This window comes from Capsicum annuum, chromosome 7 (genome assembly GCF_002878395.1).
Source record: "Capsicum annuum cultivar UCD-10X-F1 chromosome 7, UCD10Xv1.1, whole genome shotgun sequence".
Lineage (NCBI taxonomy): Eukaryota > Viridiplantae > Streptophyta > Magnoliopsida > Solanales > Solanaceae > Capsicum > Capsicum annuum.
The window spans coordinates 27508821-27527087 of NC_061117.1; the positions used below are offsets into that span (position 1 = coordinate 27508821).

Here is an 18267-nt window from a genome sequence, read left to right on the forward strand (position 1 = left end):
GCTTAGATTTCATTCCCTGACTTACTATCTATTTTTTGGTGAAAGAATCATTGTTTTCATTGGCTTCAACAATGGGAAAGCCTATCCATTTGGATTCAGCTATGATTAATAACACTAGACCTAGTTGTGTGAAAGTTAAAGTTCAAGAGGATTTAGCTACTAAATTACCAGAGTATGTGAAATTGGAAGTTCAGAGTTCCAAGACAAATGAAGCAACAATTCAAAAAGTTAAAATGCAATATGATATATTACCAAAATATTGTCATACTTGTAAACTTCAAGGGCATATGAAGATGAGTGTAGAAGCTTGCATCCGGAATTAAAAAGGAGGTTACACTTGAGCAGCAAGGGAATGGACTAAAGGAGGATTTATTAGATATACTTGTTCCGAAAAGGCATATCAATGGTAAATTGGTGTTGGCAAAGTTGAATACAACCAGCAGAATGTTCAGATTATAGAAAGGAACCACCAAGCTAATTAGTGATGCAAAAGGAGGTGACATCTAATAAAGGGGTTATTACTGTAAATCTGTTTGATGTATCACAGTTTGAGGAAGTATGAGAGGGATATGGAAAAAAGAATGAGAATTTAAAGGTGCAATAAAGAAATGTTCAGAATGGGGATGATGCAAAATCAGATGAGAAGAAAATCCATCATCAAGACATGAACATGCACGAGAGGAAGAAACAAACAAAATTTCAGGAAAATGCTAATCAGGAGAAAAGTGTAGGGAAAGGGTGTTAGGAAGGAAAATACAACAATGACAAAGTTCAAGACAATACACAACAGTGGCAAAATACTAAAGAAGAAGACAACAACAACATTTGAAACAAAAAAATACAAAAAAGTGAGAAGCTACAAGAAACTACAGAAGTCAACTTGCTTCAGATGATGGTAACTGGTGAAGATTCTGATGAGTTAAATAGAGAACCTGTAAATTAAAAAGACTGACAAAAAGGAGATAATTAATTTGAGCAAAGAGGATATTGACCAACAGTTAGCTCAGGCCACATTCCACACACCTTTACAAGTTGATGCATCTGATGCAGTGACAAATGATCAATTAGATGGATCATACCCAGAAACAACTCTCATGTTAGAGTCATCTAACCCAAGGTTGGAATTAGCAACAGTTAATGTTGAGACAGCAATTGCAGGTTCCTGCACAAAATCAACACCCATACAGTCACTATATAATCTGGTAACTCATTAAGTTGGCACAGATGAAAAGATTTTAAAAGTTGATGAAGGAGATGTTGAGGTAGAAGATAAGGAGGAAGTAGATTATTGCAACAGTGATATTCAAGTAATGTTGGAAGCAGGTTTATCAGGAAAAACAGCCACTAAGGTTCTCAAAGGCAAAAACAAGGTGGAAAATATGACTACTAGGACCAATCCTAGGAGGAATATGAAATCTTATAAGGAAGATGAAGGCTTTATTTTGGAATTTAAGATCTATAAGAACTCAAAACGCATTCCATAGAATACAGATGCTGCATAATTTCATAAATTTTTCATTATTGCTTTAGTAGATACTTTTCAAGAAGTGAGGTAGATTCGTAAGTATAAAAGGAGACTGGGTATGAATTATGTCAATACAGCATTTAGGGGTGTACATACCGAACCGTTAAGTCAAACCGAACCGATGAATCAAACCAAACCGAGGAAAAAAACCGACTTATGGTTTGGTTTGATTGGTTTGGTGTTCAAAAAAAAAACCCGATCATTCTTGGTTTGGTTTGGTATTAGCAAAAATAAAATCAAACCGAACCTAAACCGAACCAACATAATACATACATAATTTTAATTTTTTATACGTAAAAAAATATTACTTATAATCTACTTTCTAATTACTTTTGTAACTATTTTATATTCAGAAAATAGATATATATTCTTGGACCTTTAGTTATAATATTTAGGGAAAAGGACATGAACTGACCATTTTAAAAAGAAATGGCCCACACTATGAAAATATGAACAATTCAAGCCAGTCGGCCCAATTTATTTCCTTTTTTTAACCACTTGGCCCAAAATCACTCTCCTTACACAATTAAAAAAATTAAATGCTCTTTATAGTTGTTACTCTTAAATCACTTTTCTTTTCTAAATATACTTTCTCAAATCTTCTTTTTTTCTCCTCTATTATGCATCGATCAATCTACTGTATTTTATGATCAATATCAAAAATTGATTTGTTGTTTCTTGCATTGGAGCATTGAAAACTATGGACATGAAGCAAAAAATAGGAAATCAAGGAAAGTTAAAATTAACGGGTAAAACGGTCAATTTCGACCTCAAATTTGTTGTTAATGATGATTATTTTACAGAATCATTACATACAGGTTTGTACTTGAAGCAATGTCATAGTTCTTTAAACTTGAAGAAGAAGAAAATAAAATAATGAGATCTCAAGGTAAGAGAAAAGCCAAGTCTTGGTCCATGTTCTTCTCAGAGGCTGATTCAATCACGGTGAGTCGGAGATGTTCTTCTTAGAGGCTGACTCAATCACGGTGAGTCGGAGATGTTTTGATGCATGTAAAGATAAAAAAAAAAAAATATGCCAATAGATACTCTTTTATACCAGATTGATACACATTTTTTAAAAGAGAGAAGGGGAACCTTTGCATGCACATACAGTCTCTATACCCAATTGATACTCTTTTATACTAGTTTGATACACTTTTATACCACATTGATACACTTTAAAAAAAAAAAAAAAAGGAGAACCTATGGATGCATATACAGTCTTTATACCCATTTAATACATTTTTATATCACATTGATACACTTTTATACTACATTGATATACTTTTTAAAAAAGGGAGAGGGAATTCTTTGCATGCACATGCAATCCCTATACTCAGTTGATACTCTTTTATACCACATTGATACACTTAAATTCAACATCAGATATCCACTGACCTCCGTATTTTATCATTATTGAAACTAAAACTGAAGTTGAAGCCATTATTTTGTATCAATTTTGAGCAAATTTACAATGGGAAAAAATTATAGGAAGCTAATTGAATGCAGATTTTTGGAGATTTTATACAAAATTTATGGAATAAGAAAGATTAATTGAAGTATCGAAAAAGGTAAAAGAATGGAGGTTTGGGAGTTTGAATGGAAAGGAAATTGTGAATAAAAAGGAAAGAAAGAAAGAGAAAGTTACTTTAACGACATTTTCGATTATGTTTAAGCGTATAACAGTGAAGGTTAGCTACTGAAATTAGTTTGTGGCTATTAATAGGGTATTTAATTTTGAGTGCTATTTTTATGATATTATTTTAGTTTTACGTGTTATTGTTGTCCTTTTTCCTAATATTTATCCATTAGTTACAAATTAATACAAAACCCAATATTAATATAAAAACCTATAACTCTTCAATTGCTTCACTTTACATTTTACTTTCCAAGTTTTTACAAAGTTCTTATTATTTCCTCATCTTACTTTCATCTAACTTTTCTCATTCTCCTCATTCGTCAAGTTTTGATTTAGGTTTGTTTCTCTTCTTTCTCTTTTTTCTTGTGGAATTATGTTATAGTTAATTATTTTATGGAGTTAAATTTTTAATAAGTTGTCTCCAATTCTTCATTCTTCTTTATGCTCACATTTTATGTGAAGGAAACTTTCAGACAAGCTATTGTGACTAGTGACTTACAAATTGAACCACTGAGTATCCACATAATATTACTTTGAGAGATAGTAGTTTAAACGTCTTAGTAATTTGTCAACTTAATTTTAATTGGAACTACTCTATGACCATTATTTTTATTTTTTTATCGTTTTAGTGAAAACATTTAATTTTTTCTTCAATCACATTATAATTGTAAAAAAACTGAGAAAAACCGAAAAACCGAAAAAACCAAAAAAAATCGATTAAAACCGAAATATAAAAACCTATTGTATATTGGTTTGATTTGGTTTATAGATTTAGAAAACCGACATTGTTGGTTTGGTTATATTTTAATGAAAAGCCAAACCAACCCGACCTATGTACACCCCTAACAGCATTAATGGCAAAATCTGAATTTTTATTCAAGAGCATGTATATGTTGGTGTGATTGTTGATTCAAAACAACAGTTGACATTAAATCTTCAGTTTCAAGAGTCAGGTCATTCTTTGGTTGTTACTGTAGTTTATGCTAAATATTATGCTACTGAAAGATTGGAGTTGTGGAATGACATTTACAACCTCAGTAATAGTATGTCTCTTCCTTGATTGGTAGGTTGTGATTTTAATGTCATCCTTTTGATGAAGAAAAGATTGGAGGTCTTCCTGTTTATCCTCAAAAATATGAAGACTTTGCTTTCTGCATAACTTCTTGTGAGCTTTTTTGTAACACCCCTCATTTTTAGGCTAGAATTCAAACCGTCGTTCCTATGCATATGGACCCGAACCTAATGATTCATTGTTAATATATGTGTGATGACAAATTCTATAGTGTGGGAATACCTTTGAATATGAATTGAGGTCACAAATATCTCCTAACTCAGAGATGAGTTGAGAATGTTTCTATCGATTAAGTTTTAGTGAACGCTTCAACTTGTGTCAACTTTAAGCGACCATTACTCTATGTACATAATGAGTTACATGGCCTACTTTATACCAAAAGAAATATCTTTTAAGACTTCTTTCCAACTCAACTGGTTTCACCTTAATTCGATATTGGAGTAGAAAGTTATGCTCATTTTACTTCGAAGTATCTGTCTGTCAACTAAGTGACGACTACGCTGATAAGCCATCACTTAGGTGACGACTAAGCTGACAAGCCGTCAACTAAGTGAGACCTATCAGCTCTAGTCGTCAGCCTAGGACAATAAGGGGGAAATTCCAGTCTGAAAGTGACGAGCCGTCACCAAAGTGACGAGCCGTCACCTAAGTGACGGGTCGTCAACCTTGGTCATCAACTGAAGTATTTTTGTATTTTTCTTTGGTTTCTTTAGGGGTATTTTGGTCTTTTCCTCACTCCAAAAACCTCCCCCACGAGTTTAAATCATACCCTAAGCTTTATAATCTATCTTCTATCAGTTTTTAACATTTCAAATCCTCTCCACTCTCAAGAACAAGGAGATATTAGGTTTTTCTTCAAGGCAAGAATTCAAGCCTTTCAATCCAAGATTTCCCAAGAAAAGTGTCAAGATTAGGGTTCTATTCTTCAAATAAGAAACATAAGGTACGTGGGCCTATCCTAAAAACTCTACGGGTATAAGTTATTGTTTTAAGCTTTTGAAAGCATGTTATGATGTTTATACAAAGGTTTGAACAATTGTTTTGAATAACCAAGTCATGAAACCCTTTTCAATGATATATATATATATATATATATTTTTATTGTTTTGGTCTTGAGGCCTCCCATTAAAATTGATTTTTACTCGTGTACATGTAAGTATGCATTTTGGGCTTTGCAAAGATTAAATCGAGAGCATGAATGACGAAACCCCTCTCATGTTATGATGCCTCTTGATTTTACATGTTGTGGGTTGTTCAAATGCATGTTTTGAAGCATGAGATAAATGTTTTACAATTGTTTTGAACTTGATATTGATTATGAATTAAAAAGAGGATGCTTTCTTGTTTATAAATGTTCAAAATGATAATGGAAAGAGTTGCATGGATTGTTATAAAGGAATTGACCATCATATGTTGAAATATTTAAAAGGGAGAATCTTTGAATAAGTTCTGCACATGTTTTGAAATAAGGACTCCCTTGCATTGTTTAAATGTTTTTGGTGGTCAAATGACTGAGTTGATTGAAAAATCTAAGGAAGAACATTGTATGGCTTAGACATACGACTTGCAAGTCTTGGTATGAGGATACCAAGCAAATGAATGCCATAGTAGATTCAGAACAGACTAAAATACAGATTTTACTCAGATTTTAAATTCAAAAAGATGCATGTTTAAAAAAGGTTAAAAATGGGATTAAAGAGAGTTACATAATTACCCAAAGAAAGTACGAGTTGAAAGACTCAACGCTAGAAACCGTGATTTGCCGACACGGGATTATGGTACCCTGCTTTGTGATCTTGTGTACCTTGATTCATGTCGTCCCAAATTAGGACTATGGTTAGGAGCCCTGCTTTATGATCTTGTGCACTACTATGACATGTTGATTTGATTGGGGATTTTGTCACCCTGTTGTGTGATCGTGTGTGTCCCCCTTATAGATACTCCAATCCTTGCGACAGACTTAGATTGGGGTCTTGGCCGCCGAGTCAAGGGTGGATTCCATATAGCCCGTGGAATTACATATTGTAGGGTGTACCATCTAGCTTAGAAGAATAACAAAGAGTAGAGTCATGATCTCAAGAAAGTGTTCTAAAATTTATCAAATTATGCCCATGTGTTTTCAAATGTTTTAAGATGATATGTTTTATGAAATGTTCTCACCTATGTTGTATAAAAATGTATTTTGTTTTTGGATTGTTCTACGTACCAGTACATTTGTATTGACCCTCTATATTTCAAGATCTGAGGATCAGTCCTAGGGGCCAGCTAAGCAGTAAATCATTGTCAGACGATTGGAGTTGGTGAGCCTCCCTTATTTCGGAAGGCCTTGTCTTAGGGGATGATTTCATTGTTTTTAGTTCATGGTCCGATCGGGGCCTTGTCCCGATTTCAGACAAATGTTGCTTTCAGTTGTCAGTAGAGATTTCACTGACTTGTACAGATGGTTTTGAGTCTTGTTGAACTTATACCGTGTTGTTAGTTGATATAATCAAACGACCATGTTTCCGTTTGTTTTTGTTTTTTTCGCATTTTATAGTTTCTGAATTATGTATATGACTGCCAGTTACAAGGGCTCTTGGGCCTTCATGGTTTGGGATGCTCGTCGCAGCCAGGGCCTCGGTTCGGGTCGTGACATTTTTTATATTAATTTTAAGAGAAGTCCTTTGGTGCAATGAAAGAGCAGGACAAGAATGTTCTTTTAAAAGCCTTGATAGAATGCTTATGAATCAAGTTTTTGGGGGATTATATGGTCAAGTAGTAGTGGAACACCATTACAGTTTAGGTTCTGACCATGCTCCAATGCTATTGACATGTGAACAACAGTCTACCTTTGTTAGGAAACCTTTCAAATTTCTCAAATTTTGGGTGGAAGATGAGGAATTTCAAGATATTGTAAAGTAGAGTTGGGTGTCTCATGATGATGCAGATATATTTATCAGCTTAAAGCAGAAGATGAAAAACACTATATCTGCTTTGTCTAGCTGGAGAAAATAAAAGTTGGTGATATATTCAAGCAGTTAGTAATCAGAGAAGATATTGTGAGAATAAAGGGCATCACTATTTGAAAAAGACTGTTCTTTTGAAAATAGATGTATTTTACAAAGAGCTCAGGCTGAATTAAAGAAATATCTTCATTATGAGGAAGAATTCTCGAGACAAAAATCAGGGATTTAATGGTTTACTGAGGGTGACAAGAACACTAGATCTTTTCATAATCTAGTAAAGGGAAAAAGAAAGAGATTGTCCATACATAGAATTCAAAAAGGGAATGGTCAGTGGATTGACGATGGAGATCAGGTGGTTGTTGAGGTTGTCTCATTTTTTTAGAATCAATTCACAGATTGCAGGGAGGAATCAGAACTATCTCTATTAGATCATATCCCTTCTTTTATTACTGATGAGCGCAACTCAGGTCTTAATGCTCCTCCATATAAAGAAGTTAAAATTGCAGTTTTTGACTTGAATAGGGATAGTGTTTGTGGTCCAGATGGATTTTCTGGTCATTTCTTTCAAAATTGGTGGAGCATTGTTGGAGAGGATGTGAGTACGCATGATATGGAATAGTTACAGCTTACGGAGGACATGACCCTTGATAGAAAGGTGTGGAGGACGCAGATTAGGGTAGAGAGTTAAGGGGTGAGAGCGCGTCGGTAATAGTAGGGGAGCGTCCTTTTGTGTCTGGAGTTTCTTGATCGTGGTGTTGTGGCAGTGGTATTATCGTGTGGCTATTTTGCGTACCGTATTAGTTTATATGCACTTATCTTTGGTGTTTGTTATACTGTTAGTTTATTTTGCATACCGTACTAGTTTATATGCACTAATCTTTTGTGTTTGGTATACTGTAAGCCGAAGGTCTATCGGAAACAGCCTCTCTACTTCATCTGAGGTAGTGGTATGGTTTGCATACACTCTACCCTCCCCAGACCCCACTATGTGGGAATACACTGGTATGTTGTTGTTGTTGTTGTTGTTATTGTTGGAGAGGATGTGTTCAGAGTAGTCTTGGCCTTCCTTGATGGGTGCATATTACCTAAGGCTATTACCCATATTAAATTGGTCCTCCTACCATTAAAGGATGTGATTCAATCCTTTTTAGGTATGAAACCAATTAGTTTAAGTGATTTTCTAAATAATGTCATTTCTAGAATTGTTCATAACAGGATGGATTGGTTACTTCCTTCCTCAATTTCTAAAAACCAATCTGATTTTGTGAAAGGTAAAAATATTACTGAGAATGTGCTTCTGTCTCAAGATATAATTATTGATATAAGTAAAAGGGGTAAACCAGCTAATGTTGTTATAAAGCTGGATATGGCTAAAGCTTATGACAGAGTTAATTGGAGATTCTTGATGTTGGTGCTTCAAAAAATGGGTTGTGATGTTAAAGTGAGAGATATGATTTGGAGGTTGGTGGCTAATAATTGGTACTAAATACTAATTAATGATCAATCTTATGATTTCTTTCATTCTACAAGAGGTGTAAAACAGGCTGATCATTTATCTCCTGGCTTATTTATCTTGACAGTTGAAGTATTATCAATAATTTTTGTACCTGCTAATTCAAAATCTCTAAAACTAGTCGTGAATATTCTGGAAGAATATGAAAGCAGTCTGGGCAATTGATTAATAAAGAAAAAAGTTTCATTTTTGTCTATCATAGGACAGCCCAGGCACTATCAGTTAGGTGGAAACATGTACTGGCTTTAAAAAAAGGTAACTTTCCTTTGATGTATCTGGGTTGTCCAATTGGACATGCAAAGAAAAGGAAGATTCACTTTGCAGATTTGTTGAAGAAAGTTCAAAATAAGTTACAAGCTTGGAAAGGTAAGCTCCAATCATTTGGGGGTTAGGCAGTTTTAATTAACAGTGTTTTGGGTAGTATTTCTATATGTCAGTTGTCTGCTATGATTCCTCCAAAGTATGTAACTTATCACTTACATAGGATTTTTGCAAGATTCCTATGGAACTTTAAAGAAGAAGGCAGAAACAAGCATTGGGTGGCATGGGATAAGATCTGTAAGCCAAAGAAAGAAGGTGGATTGGGTTTTAGAGCATTATTTGATGTTTCTAAAGCCTTATATGCTAAGTTGTGGTGGAGCTTTAGGACTCAAAAGTCTATACGGGCAAATTTTGTATGAAATAAATATTATCAAAAAGTGAGACCCCAAATGGTGGATTGGAGAAGTGGAACACTGATATGGAGGAATATGTTGGAACCTAGAGACTGTTTGATCAAGAAATCTAATGGGAACCAAAAAGGGGGCACTCCAGCATTTGCTTTGATAATTGGACTCAACTAGGGGTTCTTCAATTTTATATGCATGTCTCTAATGTTGGTAATCATCAATGGAAAGAGGTTTCACAGTTATAGATAGATGAGAAGTGGAATACTGATGTAATGCAAACTTTATTCTCTGAGGATGTATATCAGTATATAATCAATAATGTTGATTGTGCAGAAGTATCAAAAGTTTGGGACAAGTCATGGTAGGTGTTGAATAGCACTGGTAAGTTTACAGTAAGGTCAGCATGGGACTGAATAAGGCAAAGAGAAACTGTTTCTAAAAACTTTAAGAATATATGGTTAAAAGGGATTCCATTTCAAGTTTCTTTCTTTGTGTAGAGATTGTGAAAAAAGAGACTGCCTATTGGAAAAGTAATAATCAAATGGAGGAGTAGTGAAGCTGCCACTTGCAGCTACTGTGACACAGAAGAGTTAGAAACATTTGATCATTTTTTCATGCATTGCCCTGACTCCAAAATTTTATGGAGTATTTTTGCTGCAGGTACTAATGTTGAAGGATATTTTTTACAGATTAAAGAAGTTTATAAGTGGTGGAGAGATAATGTTGCTACAAAACTTAAAGCATTATTTAGAGTAGTCCCTATGTTCATACTTTGGCAGATTTGGAAAAGAAGAAACATTGTAAGCATGGAGGACAAATGTCTCTCAATAGCATGAAGTTGGAAATTTGTAGGAATTTATGGTACTTGGTGAAATGTACATATCCATGGTTGTCAAATATCCCATCTACATGGATTGATATGGTATATTTTTTGAAAGAATACACCCCCTAGGATTAATTGCAAACTAGTGTACTGGAAGGCCCCTAGGCTGGGAATGTATAAATGCAATTCAGATGGGGCCGCAAGGGGTAATCCAGGACCCTGCTCAGAAGCCTTTTGTGTGAGAAATAAGTGTGGAGATTTAATAGATGCAGAAGGAACAAAATTATCAGAAAACTCTAATCTAATTGCAGAGGTTATAGCTTTCAGGATGGGCCTAGAATATTGTATTCAGCACCAGCTTATTTCTTTAGTTGTGGAAAAAGATTCTTTAACTATAAAGAATATTCTGGATGGAGTTTGGAAAGTGCCTTGGTGTATAACAGTGGAGATAGGAAAAATCAAATTCAACTTGCAAAATGCAACAGTTGAAGTGGTTCACACATATAGATAAGGCAACAAGCTGACGGATTTTATAGCTAACCATGTTTTCTCTTTTGCGGGGATGGACAAAATTCATTATTCCACAATTCAGGATCTACCAAGGAAAGCTGAAGCTACCATTAAATTGGACAAAAATAAAAGTTTTAATCTAAGGATAAGGAATATCAAAGCAGTGCTTTTAACTTCAGTGTAACTGGACAAATATGAGAATGGTAAAGGAATATAATACAACTCACAGCAATGACACATTCATCATCAACAAAAGAGAAGCTACAGTGAGGTGTCAGGTATTACCTGATATATCACTTAATCTGAGGAATAGGGATTGTTGTGGCAATACATGCATCTGGAATGGCAGATTCAAAATCCACCTACTGAAACAATTAGGAAGGGTGATAATGTGTAATCAAAAAATTAGGAAAAGGTAATGGTAGCTCTAAAGCTTCTTGTTGTTTAGGCAGTGGTATTAGCTTGTATGAGCTCAATCTTCCAAGCAAGAGAAGTAATAGAGATATTAATTACTCCTTTTGGCATTTGTGAGACTTGTTGAATGCCCATGGTAAATACAACCAAGATTCAACTTTAGCTAACGATTCTAATCCTTCTTTTGTTGGGGTGAGATGACACTCGCCGTTTCGACGGCCGTGGAAGAAGACGATTAAGTTTCTGCTTTGAGCTGATTTTTCATTTTGCATTTGTTTTTTATGTTTTTGCTTTTATTTCTGATGGATTTTTTATTTTGGCCTATACACATTGTACAGATTTTGTGCTATTATCAATAAATGGACTATAAGGACCACTTTGAATTAGAAAAAAAATAAGTTATATGAAGTTAAAAATTAAAATAGTTGTGAGGAAAATGACATCTTATCATAGTTAATTGGATCTCATTTTCCATAGAAAATGTTCGGTGATGCTTGATTAGAGAGAGATTTTTTTTAACTCGAGAAACATATAATCTATATATATATATATAAAAGGATCATCGAAGGTTGTTGATGTGGCATGCCCCAATGATCAGGAAGTCTATTTATCTTTTTTTTTTGGTTTTTTTGATGGTTTTTTTATTCATTATCATCTATTTTTTTAATTAATAAAACTCATTAATTATCATTTTGTCATTACCAAGCATTAATCATCATTAATCAAGCAAAATCTTAATCCACCAAAATCATCGATCTTCCTCCTTTTTCCCTGTCGGCTTTTCCTCATTTCACCATTTTGGCATTGGCATTTTGTTGCAAGAACAATTAATCAGGTGATTTTTTTTAAAATTGATTTTCATTTATATGGGTTCTGTTTGATTGATCTAATAAACCAGAGGAGAATTAAGAACTGCTGGCGTATGTGAATATGTTGCAATCACAATTAACCAGGTGATTTTTTTTAAATTTGATTTTGATTTATCTGATCAAATGAGTCCTGTTGGATTATGGTTGATGTTTGGGGTACTTTCTAAAGTTCTTATATAGGTGAAGAGCTTCTAAGCGGAGAGATTCGGTAATTCAAGAAGCTACTGCAGAGGAGAAGCAAGAACTGCTGGCATATGTCAATATGTTGCAAACACAATTAACCTAGTGATTAATGAGTTCTGTTGGATTATGGTTGATGTTTGGGGAACTTTGTAAAGTTCTTATATAGACAAAGAGCTTGTAATTCAATATTTGATTTAACATTGTATCTAAGCATATCTTTATCTTTGTTGGGTCCTCTAAATTGTGGCTGAAGGAGTTTGCTTTAGGAGAAATACTTCAGATCTTGCACATGATTTTTAATATGAAGAAATGACTTATACAAACTCAATTCGGATGGCAACCGGTTAAGATTACACTTTCATAGATCGTCCTCGATTCAGGGGTGGTTGCTGCAACATAAAATACTTGGTGACTTCTCTAGAAAAGCTCCTCCACCTTTGGCTTGTGATAATGAGGTTATCGATGACCTAACAATCTTTGCAAAATATGGTTCAGTGGACATAGGGAGGCCTAATGAGGCAACATGGTTGTTTGCCTTTAGCCCTCCAAATGAGTTCAATCCATTAATGTACTTAACTTTTGTTGTTTTCTGGAAAGATTTTTTGCCTGTGCCTACAATGGTTATTGAGCTTACTATTGCTGCTCAGAATGTACTCATTGTTGCCATTGTTTTCTGACCATCATTTATTTGCTTTTTTAATATTTTGACTTCTCTCGATGAAAATCCTTCCATAACTGGTACCAATATGTGGAATTTTGATATGTAAAATATGTGTCTTGTGTTGCAGGACTGCTTTTGAATGCCTATGCAAAATTGCTACTTAGACATATGAGCTTAGTCTATTTCATAACTGAGTTAACTATTTTTATTTAGAGCATTTAAGGAGAAAGAATTTTCTCAAAAGAATTCCTTGATGGAGGGTGTTTGTTCATGTAAAAGAGACCACTATGCTGATAAGAACATAACTAGAAGAGGCTTCTCCAGTAGATACTTCAAATTTGGGAGCTTAAAATGGCTCGACTCCTCCCTTTTTTGCCAACCGCGTGTTGTCAATTTCACCGAAGTAGCTGTCCGTCCCTCCTTTAGTTATGCATTCGTAAAATATATGAGGTAACTGATTCTCTCTGCTGCATCCTTTTGAGGACTATGGTTGAGTACTTGTGTTTTTTCGGCAACTCTTATACTCTCTATATAAACAAGAAATCACCAAATATCATTCATTTTCGATACTCCCAAGGGACATAATCCAGTATTCAACCATCTGGTGGACTCATGCAGCCTTTCTAATAACTGTATTTATGCTTTTAGAGGTTGCGCCCTGCAGGTAAAGTCCTTGCTTGATAGGATATGTGCATGGGATATGTGCATAAAACATATCGATGGTAATTATTGCTACTCCGGTTGATGATATATCATATGTTAATCTATTCCTCTACTGCGACTAATTTGACAAAGAAGGATCGTCTCTTCTAAAGGGAATATAATTGCTTTTATTTCCTGTCTGTCATGGGGTATTTGAGTTAGTTATTTGCTTTCAACTGTCATTTCTCTTCTGAATATGGTTAATTTCAAATATTTAGCTTGAGTTCGAGGATTAGGATAGCAAGTTAGTTAGTAGTCGTGCCCTTTTTCGCAAGGTTTAGTATGTCTTTTTTCTTCTTAATTGTGTTGGTTAATGTTAATTTCAACTTTAGTGGTTTGTAAGATGTTTAAAAATTGGATTTTTAAGCTGGATTTTAGAAGGCGTTTGGCTAATATGGTTAATTTCAACTTTAGTGGTTTGAAAGATGTTCAAAATTGGATTTTTGAGCTAATTTTTAGAGGAGGTTTGGCTTATATTGGTTAATTTCAAGCATTTAGTGGGAGTTCAACAATAAGGTCAAAGGTAGTTAGTAGTCATTCCAGAAGGAAGATACAAGGTTCAGTATGAGAAAGGTTCTTCTGCTGGGCTTCTTCATTATGCTTATGGAAAAACTGCTACTCCAGTATAATGGTTAGTTTTTAAGCTTTTGTGGGTTCTTGTATTTTTTCTTCTTAATTGTGTTTATTGATGTTAAATTTAACTTTAGTGGGTTGTGAGATGGTTAATTTCAAATATTTAGTGCGAGTTCGAGGATTAGGATAGAAAGTTAGTTAGTAGTTGTGCCCTTTTTCGCAGGGTTTAGTATGTCTTTTTTCTTCTTAATTATGTTGGTTGATGTTAATTTCAACTTTAGTGGTTTGTAAGATGTTTAAAGATTGAATTTTTAAGCTGAATTTTAGAAGGCGTTTGGCTAATATGGTTAATTTCAACTTTAGCAGTTTGAAAGATGTTCAAAATTGGATTTTTGAGCTGGTTTTTAGAAGAGGTTTGGCTTATATTGGTTAATTTCAAGCATTTAGTGGGAGTTCAACAATAAGGTTGAAGGTAGTTAGTAGTCGTTCCAGAAGGAAGATACAAGGTTCAGTATGAGAAAGGTTCTTCTGCTGGGCATCTTCATTATGCTTATGGAAAACTGCTACTCCGGTATAAAGGTTAGGTTTTAAGCTTTTGTGGGTTTTTGTATTTTTTCTTCTTAATTGTGGTTATTGATGTTAAATTCAACTTTAATGGTTTGTTAGATGGTTAAATATTGAATTTTAAGCTGAGTTTTACAAGGGAATTAGTTAATATGGTTAATTTCAACTTTAGTGGTTTGTAAGATGCCCAAAATTAGATTTTTGAGCTGAGTTTTAAAAGGGGTTTAGATTCAGCTTTAGTGGTTTGTGAGATGCTCAAAATTAGATTTGAGTTGAGTTTTAGAATGAGTTTGGCTAATATGGTTAATTTCAAGTTTTGTGGTTTGTAAGATGCTCAAAATTGGATTTTGAGCTGAATTTTAGAAGGGGTTAGGCTAATATGGGTTAATTTAAACATTTAGTATGAGTTTGGGGATTAGGATAGAAGGTTAGATGGTAGTCGTTCCCTATTTCAAGATTCCAGAAGGAAGATACAAGCTTTAGTATGAGAAGACTCATCTTGCAGAGCTTCTTTATCACGCTCATGGCAAGACTGTAACTCAGGTATAAAGATTATCTTTGGATGTTTGTTGTATTTATTGATGGTAATTTCAACTTTAGTGGTTTGTAAGATGGTCAAGATTGAATTTGTTAGCAGAGATTTTGATGGGTTTTTACTAATATATTAATTTCAGTATGAGAAACCCTATCCTGAATAGCTTCTTCACTATGCTCATGGCAAAACTGCTCAGGTATAAAGTTAGTTCTCAGGCTTTTATGGGTTCTTTTTTCTTCTTCTTAATTGTGTTTATTGATGTTAATTTCAACTTTAGTGGTCTGTTAGATGATTAAACATTGGATCATTGAGCAGAGTTTTTGAAGGGGTTTGGCTAATATGGGTTAATTTCAAACATTTAGTGTGAGAGGTATAGTGATCAGCTCTTAATCTTTGTGGGTTCTTCTCTTTTCTCTTGTACTTTAATGGTTTGTTCGATGGTTAAAGATTGGAATTTTAGGATGAGTTTTACAAAGGGCTTTTCTAATATGGTTAATTTCATGTTTATTGGTTTGTAAGATGCTCAAAATTGGAATTTTTTTAGTTGAGTTTTAGTTGAGAAATACAGTGCACAATGTAGACCCTTGTGGTTTGGCCCTTCCCCTGACCCGCACATAATGAGGCGCCTTAATGCATCGGCCTACCCTTTTAGTGTTAGAGGTATAGAGATTAGCTCTTAAGCTTTGATTTAAGTTCAACTTTAGTTGTTTGTAGATGGTCAAGATTGGATCTTAAAGCTAAGTTTTAAAAGGGGTCGGGTCAATATGGGTTAATTTCAAACATTTAATGTGAATTTATCTGCCCTACCAAGGCTGGGCTAGGCTTTGATGGATTCGTAATTTTTTCCTTCTTAATTGTGTTTATTGATGTTCTTCGGGACATTTCCCACTAAGCGATCTATATGAATCATTAATTTTCCTTTCATGGAGCTTCTTCCTTATTCATATAATTCCGTATTTCAAAAAAATGTTTTAATTTTAAGTAAAATACCGGGGCCAAGTGTTATTTTTACCCAAGGCTTTGCTACTTCAGGTATTTTAACTGAAATACACCAATCTGAAATATTAGTACCGGCTCTTCAATCTGAGTGGTTAATAATGTACGTAAGTACTGATTGATCCTTATAGTAGTACCATACTTTTTCAGAAAAAACGTGCTTGTACTGATTGATCTTTATAGTAGATACCATTGTTGGTTAGACATTTAGACTCTACCATACATAACTTTGATAACTCACATTCTAATTGTTCTAGTTCTAACAGGAAAAGAGTCGCAATTGTTAGAAGTCGACCCTCAGGCCTTGCTGCTGCTGATCAGTTAAATAGATTGGGTCATAGTATCACAACGCTTGAACGTGCTGTTAGGATTGATGGTCTGATGATGTATGGTGTGCCCAACATGAAGACGGACAAAATTGATGTCGTTCAGAGATGGGTTGACCTTATGGAGAAGGAAGGGGTAAAATTTGTAGTCAATGCAAATGTCGGAAATGATCCTGTGTTCGCCTTGGATTGCCTCCGTGAAGATCATGAAGCAATTGTTTTGGTTGTTGGAACGACAAAGCCAAGGTGAGTACCATGGATGGTGTTGTATCACTTTTTGGTTTAGTATCTTTTTTGAATTAGTAATTGCTCACTCAAACTACTTCTTGACTTAATGGTAGGGACTTTCCCGTTCTTGGAAGAGACCTCTCAGGAGTCCATTTCGCAATAGAGTTTCTACACGCAAACACAAAAAGTTTGCTTGATAGCTATCTGCAGGATGAAAAATACATGTCCGCCAAGGGCAAGAAGGTGGTTGTTATTAGTAGAGGTGTTACTGGGACAGATTGTATAGGAACATCTTTTCGTCATGGTTGCAGCAGTATAGTTAATCTAGAGCTTCTCCCTCAGCCACTAAATACTAGGGCACCTGGAAATCCTTGGCCACAGGTTTGATCATGTTTTAGTTGATTTTAACCTCCTTACTTAGTTAGACTCTTGCTTTATGATTATTATGTGCATGATAGTTTCAGTGGCAACACAAGGTTTTTGACAGTTTAAATCTTGAAGGAACTGCTTTTTTTTATTTTCTGTGGTAATTGCTAAAATTGACTTTATTGTCCAAGTTGGGATATGTCATAAAGTGGTCATGGAACTTCTGTTGATGAGTTTTTCATCAAATTCCTGAATGTCATTGTGACCTATCCTTTGCTTTTTGTTATTGGCTGTGGCCTCGTATCTTCCGTGTAGATTATGGGCATCAGGAAGCTGCTGCAAAGTTTGATAAGGACCCAAGATCCTACGAGGTTTTGACCAAGCGGTTCATTGGAGATAAAAATGGAAATGTGAATGGATTGGAGGTGATACGTGTACAGTGGGAGAAAGATGCAAGTGGAAGATTCCAATTATTGCCTCTTTTTACCTGGTGCTCTGATGAAATTGTATTGATATTGACTGGTTATCGCTGTGTTTGAATTTTATTCAGACGATAGCAGACAAATTGGGATTAGAAAAGGACAACAGGTCTAACTTCATGCCTGATTATGGACATGTACTGCTCATGATGACACTGAATTACCACTAACGTAAATATAAAATTGATCAAAAAAATAATAAAAATTTTATCGCCACCAGTTTTCCTAATGTGTATTAAAGATCAATTGTAACATTAAAAAATTCAAATATTTTTTGATGGAATTTCTTAGTACTAAAGATTAAAATGATGTGTTTGTCAACAGAATAAAGTAATATAGGATCTCATTTTCCTTATTTTAATGGAAACATGATTTCCTTGGAAAACTTTGTTTAGTAATCACACACTAGAGGACAACTTCCTCATGAAAATGTAATTTTTGAGAATAACTTTGATCATATTAAACACGCTTATACACCATATAAATTAAATTTAATTTTCTTGATTTTCCCGGAGAAAAAAAATCATCAACAAAACAATAAAAACCAAAAATTCTTTTTTTGGGTACCTTTCTCCTAACAGAAGAGTTCATAAGTCGTTTATCAAACCTATTTTTTCCCAACCCCATCCCACTTTTTCAACAACTCCACATCGTTATCAGCTTCTAAAATTGAAGG

The 18267-nt window shown here is 34.4% G+C and overlaps 1 protein-coding gene and 1 long non-coding RNA gene across 2 annotated transcripts; one reads left to right on the plus strand and one right to left on the minus strand.

Annotated features, from left to right (window-relative positions):
• Positions 1-671: 671 nt before the first annotated feature.
• On the minus strand, positions 672-11305 carry LOC107877077. The gene is made up of 2 exons (XR_007042662.1): positions 10981-11305; positions 672-1162 (listed from the first exon to the last, which is right to left on the minus strand). It is a non-coding gene; the product is annotated as an uncharacterized LOC107877077 (long non-coding RNA).
• Positions 11306-15375: 4070 nt separating this feature from the next.
• LOC107876415 (glutamate synthase [NADH], amyloplastic-like) lies at positions 15376-17750 on the plus strand. The gene is made up of 3 exons (XM_047393942.1): positions 15376-15392; positions 16459-16764; positions 16860-17750. Exons 1-3 carry the CDS (start codon positions 15376-15378, stop codon positions 17131-17133), a joined length of 597 nt encoding a protein of 198 aa, XP_047249898.1. The 3' UTR covers positions 17134-17750.
• The last annotated feature ends 517 nt before the right edge of the window (positions 17751-18267 follow it).

Coding starts and splice junctions, on each gene's coding strand:
- LOC107876415 (XM_047393942.1), top strand. Junction 16,765..16,859: donor GTTGGAACGACAAAGCCAAG/GTGAGTACCATG, acceptor ACTTAATGGTAG/GGACTTTCCCGTTCTTGGAA.